The 13,828-nt window shown below is 40.7% G+C and overlaps 1 protein-coding gene across 1 annotated transcript; it reads right to left on the bottom strand.

Moving 5' to 3' along the window:
- Positions 1 to 1,473: 1,473 nt before the first annotated feature.
- EAF2 (ELL associated factor 2) lies at positions 1,474 to 13,787 on the bottom strand. The gene is made up of 6 exons (XM_053403645.1): positions 13,458 to 13,787; positions 11,230 to 11,324; positions 9,458 to 9,594; positions 8,658 to 8,806; positions 4,045 to 4,302; positions 1,474 to 2,215 (listed from the first exon to the last, which is right to left on the bottom strand). The coding sequence occupies exons 1-6, from the start codon at positions 13,558 to 13,560 to the stop codon at positions 2,169 to 2,171; spliced, it is 789 nt and encodes a 262-aa protein (XP_053259620.1). The 5' UTR covers positions 13,561 to 13,787; the 3' UTR covers positions 1,474 to 2,168.
- Positions 13,788 to 13,828: the final 41 nt, after the last annotated feature.

Genomic DNA, 13,828 nt, shown 5'->3' with positions numbered 1-13,828 from the left:
CAGCTTAGGAGGTTACTCCCAATTGCCAAATAGAAGCAATGCTATACATCAACAATACATTATTTACTTAGGTGCCTTTCTTCATCCATAGCCACTTTTGTGTGATATGATCACAAAGCTGTGGGCTGTGTATAGATGAAGCAAGCAGATGGGTAGAGTGGATCCAATTTCTCGGGATTTTCCTAGGCAATCAACACCTAGTGTGTCAGTGTGTCATTTGTAAGGAACATTCCCAAGCAATGTTCACTGTATGTAGGAAATTGCGCCACCAATGAAGTAGATTCCACATAGATGGATGTGAAGCAAACTTGGAATGACAAGACCAAAGTGTTCCCACTAATCAGTCTAAAGAGAGAGGCAGCATCTTCAATCATGAGAAATGTGTCAGCTTTTGCTTTACAGTGATACCTCAGGTTACATATGCTTCAGGTTACATACACTTCAGGTTACAGACTCCGCTAACCCAGAAATAGTACCTTGGGTTAAGAACTTTGCTTCAGGATGAGAACAGAAATCGCGCAGCGGTGGCGCGGCAGCAGCAGGAGGCCCCATTAGCTAAAGTGGTGCTTCAGGTTAAGAACAGTTTCAGGTTAAGAACAGACCTCCGGAATGAATTAAGTTCTTAAGCTGAGGTACCACTGTAATTTTCCTTACATCATAATGCAATCTTCCATGTACTGTGCATTCCAAATTCTCCTGCTAACATGCTCAAGAGCTTTACTTTAGATCAGGTATAGCATACCTCCAGCCTGTGGGGAAAATTAGGCTTGTTAGAAGTCCTAATTTGGCTCACAAGGCCATTTTCTCCTAGCCATTTTTTTCCTAGAGCTAAACAGAAAATAAAATATAAGCATGTGCAAGATTTACATGTGTCAGTTAAAAAGCCATTGTATACCATGGTTACCAAGTATGCCACATCTAGATTTCCTAACAATACTCAAATACAGAACAAGAGTTTTGTGGGCTTATTTTAATATTATGTTCTTCAAGGTCCTAGATGACAAATTTGCCAAAGTTCTCCTTAACAATAGGTGCTGTCCTTGCAACCCACTCAAGAGACTAAATTAAAGTCTCGTGGATTCTTCTACGGTAGATTTTATCAAGGCATTAGAGAATGTATAACTTATCCTCTTATGAGACAATCCTGGACCTTGAAGAAACTAATTATTACCAAACAGATGACAACATTCAGATATTTTGACATATTCCTCAGTCTTGCTATGGTAGATAGTTTCAAGCTTAATAATTGGTTCTATTGAGGCAGTGAATTTTGTACTTTATATTTTTAATGGTTTGCCCATAACAAACCCTTGATTGATTAAATTATTGCATGCACATTATTGTGCTGTCAAAGCTCAAATAGCTCCTGGTTTTACTGCAATCACGTAATCAGAAACCTTAGTGTACGCTCTGTTAGATTATAAAGAGGAAAGATCCATAGAAATGTTTCAAATAAAAAACAGTAATAAAAAATGAAATGATAAATATTTTAATATTTCTTAAATTCCTATCAAAACTAATACATTGATCTTAACAGAATTTTAATGAAACACATTTGTGTTGCACAGCATTCTACATTTAGCTAGCAAGATGCTGAAGCTTTCAGTTAAGCCAAGTTTATTATAAAGGGGGGGAAATCTCTAGTGTGAGAGACTGCAAACTGGGAAACACAAGGAACTTCAAAATGTGTTGCTGTATTGTTCAAAACATTAGATAGTGCCATGTGGCTGTTTGGCAATTTATTTCATAACATTAGCTGTAAGAAATAAAAACATAATGGGTTTCAACTGTTTGCTTTCTCTTACTTGTACATACACATGCAGACACAGGTTCTCAAATGAAACTTCAATCCAAAATGTATAAGCAAGAACTTCCTCTATGTCTAACTTACACATAGTAGTTAACTGTCTGAAACTTCTAAGTACAGGAGGTAGTAAAAGCTAAACTCTGGATTCAGCTAAAAAGAGTAAGTACCAAACCCAAACATTTGGAAGAGCCATATAAAGTTATGGCAAAAAGAATGCTGATGAACTTGAACCACAACATCGGAAAAATTAAGTCAACTTTATTATCAAAGTTGGTAACATTCCTCTGTCTATTATCAGTTCATACGTAGTGCAAAACAAATGCATTTTCATCTTCATCCAGGGAAATGATGTCAACTACCTTCAGTCATCACTGTCACTTCCAGATTCACTCAACTGGAGATCATTCCCTAAAATTGAAAAAAAGTCATGCTATCAACTCCAGATAACATTCTGTTCCATGAAGCAGCGAATATCTCCCAGTACAGTACATTAGTCTCTTTGGTCTAAACATAAAGCTCCCGTCAAACGGTGGATTCAGGTGCAAATTAAGAGCCATATTTAGAAGAAAACTATTAAGATGAAGTAAATAGCACACTGGGGGAGGCAGTTTTCACCAGGAAATCCACACCCAATACCATAGTCCCCATCTGGATCCTACTTTCTATACCACCAGCTGCTTATTTTTGAGATATATTTTTAAATGGAGAGGAGATCCAACCATAGATCTCTAATGCCCCATGGTCCAAATTCTTTAGGCATCTTCCATGACCTCTGCATTATGCACATGCGGCACATAAATCTCATCTTTCAACATTATCCAGCTTGGAAAGCTGTATTTTATTTTTTTATTGGAAGAGTTAGAGCAAAAAAAGTTGCAGGAAATTTAGCTGAGTGGCAATAGAGACCACAGAAGTTAGGATGGTTGTATCTAGTAAAGTAGTTCTGTTAGCACAAATATTTCCTTTTGCCACATGGAAACTCCCCTCCCCCTAATCTGCTCCAGGGGGTGGGGTGGGGGAACACCAATAACAGTTTTAGGGGGCACTGCGGGGTAGAGAGGGAGCAGAAGTTCCATGAAGAGCCAGAAGTCCTTGGACTAACAGAACTTTTTAAAAAATACTATCCAGTGATACAATGGTAGAAAGAACTGTGTTTCTTCCTCCATCCTTTTCCCCCAGCCACTCTAAACCACCTGCCGCACCCAGTCAATGTTCCATGAACATTGGGCATGCCTAGTCCTCAATGGGTTGTTTTAAGATTCCCTAGTAGTTTTGCAAAGCTCAGGGTTCTTCTAAGTCTGATGAAACCATTCCTCCCATGCTTGAGTGGTGCAGCTTTGGCTACATTGAACTAAGATTCAGAGAATGGAATAAAGGTACATGATTCAGGGTTCACCATTTTAGGCTGTGCTTGGAAACTAAGCTAGAGATTGTGGTAACCTCTAACCTTTCTCCATGCAATGTCACAGATAAATACTCTGCTTCCCTCCCTAGCTCCAGTTTTAGAACTGGAAAGAGTGGGAGCTTGATGTTTTGGTCCTAGGGTGCTGAGACACTCAGTGCCTTGACAACACTGAAACAAACCCCAAATGTCATGCTAGGGAAGCAGATGGGGATTACCATATGTTTGTGATGACAATCCTTACCTCCTCTGCTACCTTCATGCTTTACCAGACAGCAATGGCTCCCTTTGTCATGAGGAACAAAGGTGCAGAACCACAAATGAAAGAGGTATGGAATCTGTGGCCCTCCAGAAGTTGCTGGACTTCAACTCCCACCAGCCCTAGCCAGCATGGCTAATGGTTAGGGATGATGAAAGTTGTTAGATACCCCTACTGTACATAACACAGTTTTATTAGTGAATCTGGTCTGGCCCTGTTGATTGGGCTTTTTATTGCAATGAGAGTTAGGCCATACTGCACTAAACACTTAAGCAATTCCTTTTGAGAGGTCTGAATGTCTCCAGAACAAATTACTGGTTTTTAATCCCACTGTATACAACTCAGCAGCAGTCAGCATCATCTATGACATTGTAAACGGCATAAGCTTTAATTTACCATAATCAGTGGTCAAAACAGCTTTTATCCCAGCTTCTGATCTAAACCTCAGTAGGTCAAACCCTCTCTACCCAGACAAAGCTTAAGTTACATGAGAAAGTTATAAAAGCATGTGGTTTCCTTTTAGATTCCTCAAGTATGAATCTCACAAGCTTCTCTGCTTCATGTACCGGTACTTACGCAGTGTGTTCATCAAGTGGCCAGTGCCCTCTCGACTTCTGTGATATCCAGCATCTACATCTGGGAAGGCTCGCTGTGAGACAGTCATCATCGAAGGCTGTAGGTGTGGCATTGACAGAGGAAGGGGTGGCTTTGTCTCTTCATCTTCTGAATCACTAGAACTATTTTCACTGCTTGATGAAGAGGATGAACTCTTAGATTCAGATGAGCTATCGGAGCTACTCATCTGCTCTATAACTTTAGCTTCTGCTTTTAGCTCTGAAAATAAGATTTAAGTGGAAGGGAAAAGAATTTAAGAACTAAATTCATTACTTACATGATCACAATATTAATTTCTAAGAAAATAAATAAACTCAAGAGTAGTATTTGGGAGTGACCTCAAGACAGTGAGCAAAGGAATGGTATTTATCTGTCAGTGTGGTATAATAGATAGTGTTGGAGCCAGGGTGAAATCCCTACTCAAGAAAGAAGAAGCAGAGAGGTCTCAACTGCAGAAAAAAGGAAGGGAAGAAAATTTACAGCTGCACAGGAAACATTTATTTGATCTCAGCATGTTTAGAATTTAATTCTTCCTCAGGGGCATTCTTGAACTACAAATTTAAATCCTGGTCTCCTCTCAGGAGGATTGAAATTGGTTTCAATTGGTTGTTCAACTGAGAAGAACTCCATTCAAAGCACATTGGGCTCAATAAATAATTGCCTGCACACCTCGAAGTTTCTTTACTTCTTCAACAATCACTGAATGCCTTGATGTCACCATCTCTCAGCCTCACTCCACATAGTAACTTAAACTATAAAATAGGAGCACAATGTATGCCTCCTGGGAAGACAAACAGACTAATCAATTCTGATAAATCAGTATTCTACTCCTAAGGTATAAAGGTAACCTTCCCAAACTGGGCAGAGGGTAGGGAGGAGAAGGCGGCGATAAATTTAATTGCCAGGCTTCCCAGACTGCTGTATCACAACATCATTAGACAAGAGGTGTTATTCTAGCAGCCCTAAAATTTTAATCAAATTAAGGCCACAGCAGCTGCCACTTTTATCTGCCACTTTTATCAAGGGTGAGTTGCTTATGTGACAGCTGATTTCTGCCACCAGCCACATGTTGATCCTTAGTCAACTTCTCCCACCACCACAACCAGTGTTTTTTCAAGCTGTTACAACAATAGGCAAATAAAACCATTCTAGGCTTAGTGTCTGCTGGGTGGCTTCCATGTAGCTAGCTCATTCCATGGCATCAAATACGGAAGATAGCATAGCCTCAGAAAAAAATACAGCCAACACAGGCTCACATAGTGGTGGAAATGCACCCGTAAGATATCTAATGTCTCTCAGTATTTGCTTTGTAAAGCCCTTATATTTTTTTATGGACGTAGCTAAATAAGGTATAATTAGAAATCCTAAAAGAGGGTTTACAAGAATATCAGATTTTAACATACGATATTAATGTTTTAAAAAAATTGCCAACCACTTGGACATTAATTGTTCTCAGAGCAAAATTCAGCACTGCTAATTTATAGAGATATTGATATTAGAACTTAAAGAAGTAAAGGACCCATGGTAAGACATCATGACAGATCCTGAACCAGTCCCAAATCCAATGTTGTAGTGCTCCTGTACTGTATTACAGTCATTGCAAACAGAAGTGCTACAGCACTCCTGTTTGGGGCTTACTGTTTAGCCAGCATAATTATTATTATTTGTAAGTGCATTTTTGCACACAAAGCAACTTGCTCAGTAATGCTACTGTTCCCATGCTTCCGTCATGGGCCCTAGCACAAAAGCAAGTTTCTCGATGGGAAATTATCAGGTAACACAATGCTTTATGCATAATGATGCGGCTGCTAGAATGTGGGAAAACAGCTTTGGGATTTTGTGAGTCACTCAGAACAAGTTTTAAACCAAGCTAACCAACCCTTCTAGAAGAGTCTCTCAGATTTCATGTGCCCTTGAACACCCTCCCCTGCAGCACTGGATACTTTTTAGCAACTGTTCAAGGAAAGAAATGACAGAATTTTCTCATTATAGTTACAAAGAAACACCTGCATGAGAAATTCCATTTTTTGCACTGTGTACTCAAGGATTCAGTACTAGTTATCAATAAACAGAGCAACCATCTGCCAGCATTAATTCAACATGTAACATCTTCCTTTCCTGCTGCTTGCCCCAACTTTTCAGCAGGAAGTTCAGCTGGCCAAATGAACACAGTATGACATTCTACTAAGTTACTTTTAAGCCACCAGAAGCATTTATTTAGAGTGACTGCATGTAGAATAAGGTATTACCCATAATCCTTTCCTCATGGTGCACATTAGATTTTAAGGCAGCCATGTATTGCCAGTTATCTGGTCACCCAAGGCTCTGAAAGGTGTACCTAAGCAACCAGGATACTTTTTAAATTTGTAAAGTTTTTAGGTTAATGCTCTAAAAGAATCTTGCCCTCAGGGTTATGAAGGAAATCTTATAAATATATGACTAAGCTTGCCTTAAACAACATATAGCAAAATTATGTAATCGGCAGGTACACATCGGGTAAGGAAATGAGACCATTTCAAGCAATTAAGGGAAGAAGACGAGGATAGGGACCTAATGATATATGTAAGCTGTTAGCAATCATTGGACTAAGATGGAAGGAAGACCCAATGATAGACCAACACTAACAGAACAGTACACTGTTGTCATTAGCCTTTTTATGTCATACCATACTACTTTTTCTGGTGGTAGCTGGGATGGTAGAGATAAATAAGGTCAGAGCAGGGGATTTGTAGCCAGTTCTATGTGGAACAAACAATGGCTGAACATTTTCAGTATCTTAGGTCTGAACAGCCCATCAGTGATAACACAAAACATTAATATTTGCTCTAGTTACCCATCCCACAAGGACTTCTGTCACACTTCTTTCCACTCATATGTCTGTTTTTTTAAAGGGATGGGCTCTCCATTTATGATTGTGAAACCACTTTTATTTGAATGTATTCATCCATAAAGGGACGCGGGTGGCGCTGTGGGTAAAAGCCTCAGCGCCTAGGGCTTGCCGATCGAAAGGTCGGCGGTTCGAATCCCCGCGGCGGGGTGCGCTCCCGTTGCTCTGTCCCAGCGCCTGCCAACCTAGCAGTTCGAAAGCACCTCCGGGTACAAGTAGATAAATAGGGACCACTTACCAGCGGGAAGGTAAACGGCATTTCCGTGTGCGGCTCTGGCTTGCCAGAGCAGCGATGTCACGCTGGCCACGTGACCCGGAAGTGTCTCTGGACAGCGCTGGCCCCTGGCCTCTTGAGTGAGATGGGCGCACAACCCCAGAGTCTGTCAAGACTGGCCCATACGGGCAGGGGTACCTTTACCTTTACCTTTATTCATCCATAAAGAGAGCGAAGCCTTATATAAGCAAGCCTTGATAGTCGCTAAAATACAAGACTGCAAATCCTTCTGATACCTCTTCACACAATTTCTATTAAGTTTAGTTAACAACTATTGAACTGGAAGCATGTAGTATTAAAACTATTTGTATGCTCTCAATAGATGGCCAGACACTCTATACAATAGAACCATAGAATTGGAAGCGACCATGAGAGTCATCTAGTCCAACCCCCTGCATTGCAAGAATTTTTGTCCGACATGGGACTTGAGCCCATGACCCGGAGGTTAAAAGTCTCATGCTCTACTGGCTGAGCTATCCATGATGGTTGTAGAGTAAGTAACCCCCTTTCTTCCCAAGTCAATACAGAAATGAAGCAAGCTGATGGAAGAGGAACAGAGCAATCCATCCTTCACCAGCCCATTGCATTTGGTTGCTGGACACACAGGAGGCAAAACTTCAACCTGGGCATCCATTGACAAACAAGTGGTGAAGAGAAGGAGTAATCCATTTCTTTGCTTCCAGCCTGGTGCACTTCTATGCTGGATGTGGAGGAAGTGAAACCCCTTCCTGTGCTCAGGACAAAAACCAAACAGCTGGTGGAAGAGGTAGGCAGTACTTCATACCTCTTCTGCCAGCCTTCTGCATTTCTAGTCTGCAAATATTTGTACAGTACTGGCCTGCTTTTTATTCCTAAGAGAAGCTGGAAAAGGGATGGACAGTTCTGACCATCCTCCACCACCTTCTGTGTAAAAAGCAGAAGAGTAAAAACTTTTGAAGGCTACCATATTTAAAGGGCTAATTCAAAAGCTGACTGTGCCACTTTTGTTGTGAAAGAGACATGACATTGGCTGGTTGGAGACTGGTATTCATTACTTCAAGACAATATAGGGTTAGAAAAACTGCAACACAAGCATATTTCTCGCTGAGGTGGTAAATCTATGTATGGGCTGTACCACTTCAGACTACAAAGAAGCGGCTCCTGTAGTTGAATGCTCCTCCACAGAAAAAAACGATTCCTTCACATAGAAAACTGGAATGTTAGGGAACAGCTAGGTTAGAACCTTCCCACCATTATGCATTCTTCTACATGCTGGGACAGGGAGTGAGAGGGAAGCATTCAGTCATGTGAGCTGCAAAGACTAGACAAGCTTACCACATCAATGAAAATTAGGTCATGGACTCCAACCTCAAAACCTTCAAACTACAGAATAATTTAAGACTCTGAACAATATGAGATTCAATTACAACTTACCTCTTTCAATATCATCCATAGGAGAAGGTGGTGGAGACATCTTCTCTTTTGGTGGAGAACATTTAACACTATTTGGAATCTTATTTGCATTTCGAATTAGCTGTTGCTGTTGCCCAATACGAGACTGGACCTTACTGCTTCCTTCACCTCTGTATGAAAGGGTTGAAAAACAAAGTTGTATCTGTGAATTCTATAAAGCCATTTATTTTGTTTCCAAGTAGTTTTAGAAGAACTGATTTTTCACCACTTTTGATGGATAATAAGAAAGCTCTTATGTGCAGTACTTAACAAATGCTAAGTCTGTGCAGGTTCCAGTGAAATGTTCTCCAAACACCACCCCAAAAATGCAAACAAATTGAACTGGGTGATGATATCCAATGTTACTTTCTGAGTTGAAATCAATAGGCTTACGGAACTAGGTCACAAGACAAACCAGGAGTAGTAAATCAAGAACTTTGGTTACAGATTCTGGTTTGTCTGGAGTGAGACAAGCCACAAGCCCTAGTTTCAACTTATTGTCAAATCAAACTATGGCTTAACCCCCGGTAGTATGATAGCAACAGGGCAGGGGAAGGAGTGCAGCAGCCGTGATCTTCATTCTGGGAACTCACACATATGCATGCTTGTGCAAAGCCATGGTTTGGCTTAGTGTTACATGTGAACTGGGTCATTTCTTCAGTCTCTTTCTTAAAAGAAAGTAGCAGTCAGTTTTTCTTCTTCCTAATTTAGACAAAATTGCTTTTACTATGGAATTTTCATAATGAGTAAGAAAACAAGAGTGTTTCCAATTTTCCACCCACCTGGTTTTCTTCACAGTGATATTGCTACTAAGTTTCTCTAGTCTACATTCTCCCGTGTCATGGTTAATTATCAAGATGCATTCTTTTTGGTATGGCTTCTTGGAACCTTTGAAAACTGTTACTGGTGGAGTAGAACCCTATTTTAAATCAGAAGAAAATTACTCCTACTACAGGCACTTCTAGAACTGCTTTTTTAAAGAGTCTATTTCATGATTTAAAATCCTGCACTTTTCACAACACACTGTGCTAACAGCATGTATTTCATTATTATAAGAAGGCAGAGAATGAAGCCAGTTTTGCTACAGTGATTTTGCAGGACTCCAAGATTTATTACAAAATGTGGTCTCAATATGAAAATGTATTGACTTTTCATTGACCAAGTGGCTTTTTTTTCTTTTTTAGTTCTTTCAAGTTTTCTCTCAAGATGCTGAATTCCATCCAGTTGAAAGCTGACTCATTCTCCTAACCTGTCATATAACCAAATAAAATTTCAACCAACTCCTTTATTAACATATTCTATCAATTATGAAGCGGTAATAAAAAAGCAAGTGCTTGTTGGCACCAGTAACCATCAATCACCACCAACAAAGATTGAACTATACTCCCTTCATCTTTTGTTCTTAAAATCTATACCAGAATATGGGAAAAGGGAAACTATCACAGAACACTGTGCTTATTGTTGTCAGGGTTGCATACAGCCTTTTCACAATCCATTTTGATCACTTTAACACAACCATTTGAGCTTTCTAGCCTGCCAATTATTTCCTGAGGATATTTTTGGCATATTTAAAAAAAAATGAACATTAAGCTATCTCATCATAAGTTTCACAACATAGCCTCAAAAAAGTCACTCCTATCTGAGAAATGCAAACATCTCTCATGAAACAAAGATTATAAACACCACAAAATTGTTTTTGGCCAAATACTAGTGTGAGTAAGAGAAATAATTAATGGAAAATGAAGAACAGGTCAGGGAGGTGACAAGGCTTTTTTTCCACATAAATATGACCATGCAGCTTACAACATAACAGCAAAAATATGTATCAATACATCAGGGGTAGAGAGACTCCAGCCCGCAGAACTAATCAGGCTCTGTATGGGTCCCAGTTTGGTCTGTGAAGCTGTTCCTCCCACCTGTCCCATGACAGGCATCCTACTGTCAGAGGCAGTATGCTGTACCCAGTTACTGTACTGGCAATCACAAATGGGCAGGTATGGATGTGGTTCAAAAGAAACAACAAGGAACTGAAAGTAATCCTCCGATTGTTCCTTTGCAAGCAGGGTTCATCGACAGAGAAACCCACTGGGATCAGTTGCCCTAGAAAGGTCTCCATCAAGAACTCCCTAGTGCCGTCTGGGAGGCAAAGCATTTTGCAAGCAAGGATGTTATTGTGCCATCAGATGATTGGCAGGTGGATGGCTCTACCTATGTGTCAAAGCTACCCAAAGTGTGTGTGGCAGGGTTGAAGGAGATAAGAATCAATAAAGTGAACAGTACAGATATGCCTTCCTCAGTGTTGAACTCTGATTGGCTGTGCCTTCCAAATGTATGACCATTGCATTTTAATGAAGTGAAATGATGATGATGATTTATAACCCACCCAGGTGGATTTCCCCATCCACCCAGTAAATATGTGAAGTAGAATACATTGGTTTAACACCGGCACAATCATAGCATATGTTATTGCCACATTCTTCATGTATTTACAAAAGAGTGCCACAGTTTAAGAATCAGTTAGACTCCTCCCCTCAAAGGGAACAGAAAATCTCACCTCAATATTTGGCAGAGTTATTGTCACCTGTTCACCTTTACCAACTTCAAGATCTCCTTCACAAGATGTATCAATGGATGCTGGTTTGAAATCATCTAAGTAAAAAAAGTTACAGTTACATATATTAGGTCATGTTTTTCACTACTCCCTTAATCAGTGATCCTGTCACAAGGCGAAGGTGAGGGTGCTGGATCATTCTGTTCATATCTTCTCTAATGCTGGTTTGCCTGCCACAATCAGTTACATTATTATCCAAAAGACTGCAAAATGTGCACAGACCAGAAGGTTTTCTTAATACCTATCATATATTCACCACACGTAGGAGCTGTACAAATTCACCAAGATATGCTGAATGATTTTTAAATAGAGCACTGAAATTCACTTGCACCTAATTTTCAAGAGAAAATAATGGAAAACTAAGGTTCACGAACTTTCAGACCTAAAGACAAATATTGCCCAAGTACAAATGAAATTACCCCAAATCCTTGTAACAAGTAGAACTCTCAATAGTTACATATATAGTGATTTTAATCCTTCTACTGAAACACAGTAATGCTCTAAAAAATTAAGTTTCAGCTTTATTTTCTATTTTGTAGCCTTCTGCATTCTATTACGGTCCAAAGAAACAGGATCTACCAAGAGTTTCTGACTTACCATAGGCATTAGTAAAATAAAATATTGAATTTGCTGACACCCAGTTAGGTCAGGACAATGTGACACATAACTTTTCTTTCTCTTTCTTTCTTTCTTCCTTCCTTCCTTCCTTCCTTCCTTTGCTTGCTTTAAAAACATACTGCTTTCTTGAAATATTTCAAAATAGTATACTAAAAATACACTTGTTACTGCCAGTTTGGTCTTGATCCTGTTAACTAAGCCTGTTAATTATTGACACTGTAACAAAGTGTTTAAGTTTTAAATAAATAGATCTCAAACTTCCACATGGCTAGGAACTAGCTTCAACTCCAAATTAACAGGTCTTTTTTAAAGCCAATTCAAACCCATACACTACTATTCTGAATTCCCAAGGGAGTAAACACCATCACCATTGGGCTTGCTTCCAAATAAGCATGTAAAAGATTGCAGTGTAAATGCAGCAATGTTTTAATGAGTTGCTAAGATCTCCTTTTGGCATTGTGTTTGTAGTACTTATATTATAGGTTGCATGTCTTACCCTGAGCTCCATTGGAAGAGTGATACTTAAATTCATTAAAAGCCACAAATGCACGAAATATTTAGATATTTGAAAGCTAAATGTTGCCTACATCTAGTGAGCATGGAAGCCATGATTTCTGAGAGTGAGTGCCTGGCTTTTGCTCCTCTGTGAACTTAGAAGAGTTCATGAGCATGAGATACATATATACATCACCTACAAAAGAGGTGCATGGCTTTGTTTTATATTCCCTAGCTGCAATACCTTAAACAGTCTCTTGCCTTAATTTAAAAAAAAAATCAAACTCACAATAACCTATAGTTATGCTCATCTTTATATCATTGCTGTGGTAGAGACTGTTGTTGGGCAATATCCAGGCACTCTACTCATCCCCTATGCCTCCTCTCCCCAAACACACCAAAATACCTCAGATCTCCCCATTTCCATGCAGAACTTCTAATTAGATTTGACAGGTCACCTTTGGTTTTCTTCGTCCCTTTTAAGAACACAATGGGTTCTTAAAGTTCACTGGATGTCACTGGATGCTGAATTTAATATTTCTGATAGGTTTAAAAGTATGGAGCTTTATCATATTGAGCAAATAAAGGCATTTTTTTAAAAAAGCCTTATTCCTTTCTTGAACTCTTACAATGGTAGACACAGTGACAGCTTCTTTCCCTCAATTTGTTCGTGGTATTTGCGTAAACAATTACGCCCCCCCAAAAAAAAAATTCCCGCAGCAAGTCCAAAGTGCCCGTCGCTTCCAAAATTTCTGACTTAGCTCTAGATGAAGCACTTTGGTTCCTTTCCAAACAGATGCCAACCTTCCTGCTTCCAACATAATAGCAATGATGACGACGGCGATTAGCAAGTTACCACCCATCGTTATTACATATACACCAGCTATGAAGTTGTCGGGCGTTCACTTACGAGGGAGCCATCTCTCCTCACCCAAACTCTTCCCCACCTCGCGACGCCAACCTGGAAGGGATCGAGGCGCCCGCCTGCCTGCCTCCCTCCCTCCCTGCCTGCCTGGCAGCCCCTGCTGCTTCCCAGCCGGCGCGCTCTCCTCACTCACAGCGCACGGTGTGGAAGGCGCAGCGCGGCTGCCTCTCGAAGCTCTCGCCCAGCAGCAGGGCGCGCTCCTTGCAGTCGAAGATCGGCGGGGCCGCCCCGTTCATCCCCGAGCCGCCCGCTCCTGCCTCTCTCTCTTCTCTCTCTCTCACACAGACCAGCGCGCAACGGAGCCGCTCCACTTCTGCCGCTGCCAGGCTAAACCACCCCTCTTCGCCCTGCCGAGGCGAGGGGGCGGGGGCACCCCGCGCTCTCCGCCCAGAGGCCGCGCCCCCTTTTCTGCGCTCCGCCTCCTCAGCGGCTGATCGAGTTTGGTAGCACCAACCCCTCCCCTCCCCGCGCGGCTTTCCTCAGAGGGAAGCGGAGACGCGGAGG

Source organism: Podarcis raffonei, chromosome 1, assembly GCF_027172205.1.
Source record: "Podarcis raffonei isolate rPodRaf1 chromosome 1, rPodRaf1.pri, whole genome shotgun sequence".
Lineage (NCBI taxonomy): Eukaryota > Metazoa > Chordata > Lepidosauria > Squamata > Lacertidae > Podarcis > Podarcis raffonei.
The sequence above is the reverse complement of the archived record's forward strand: the minus strand, read 5'-3'. Positions and strand labels throughout refer to the sequence as shown.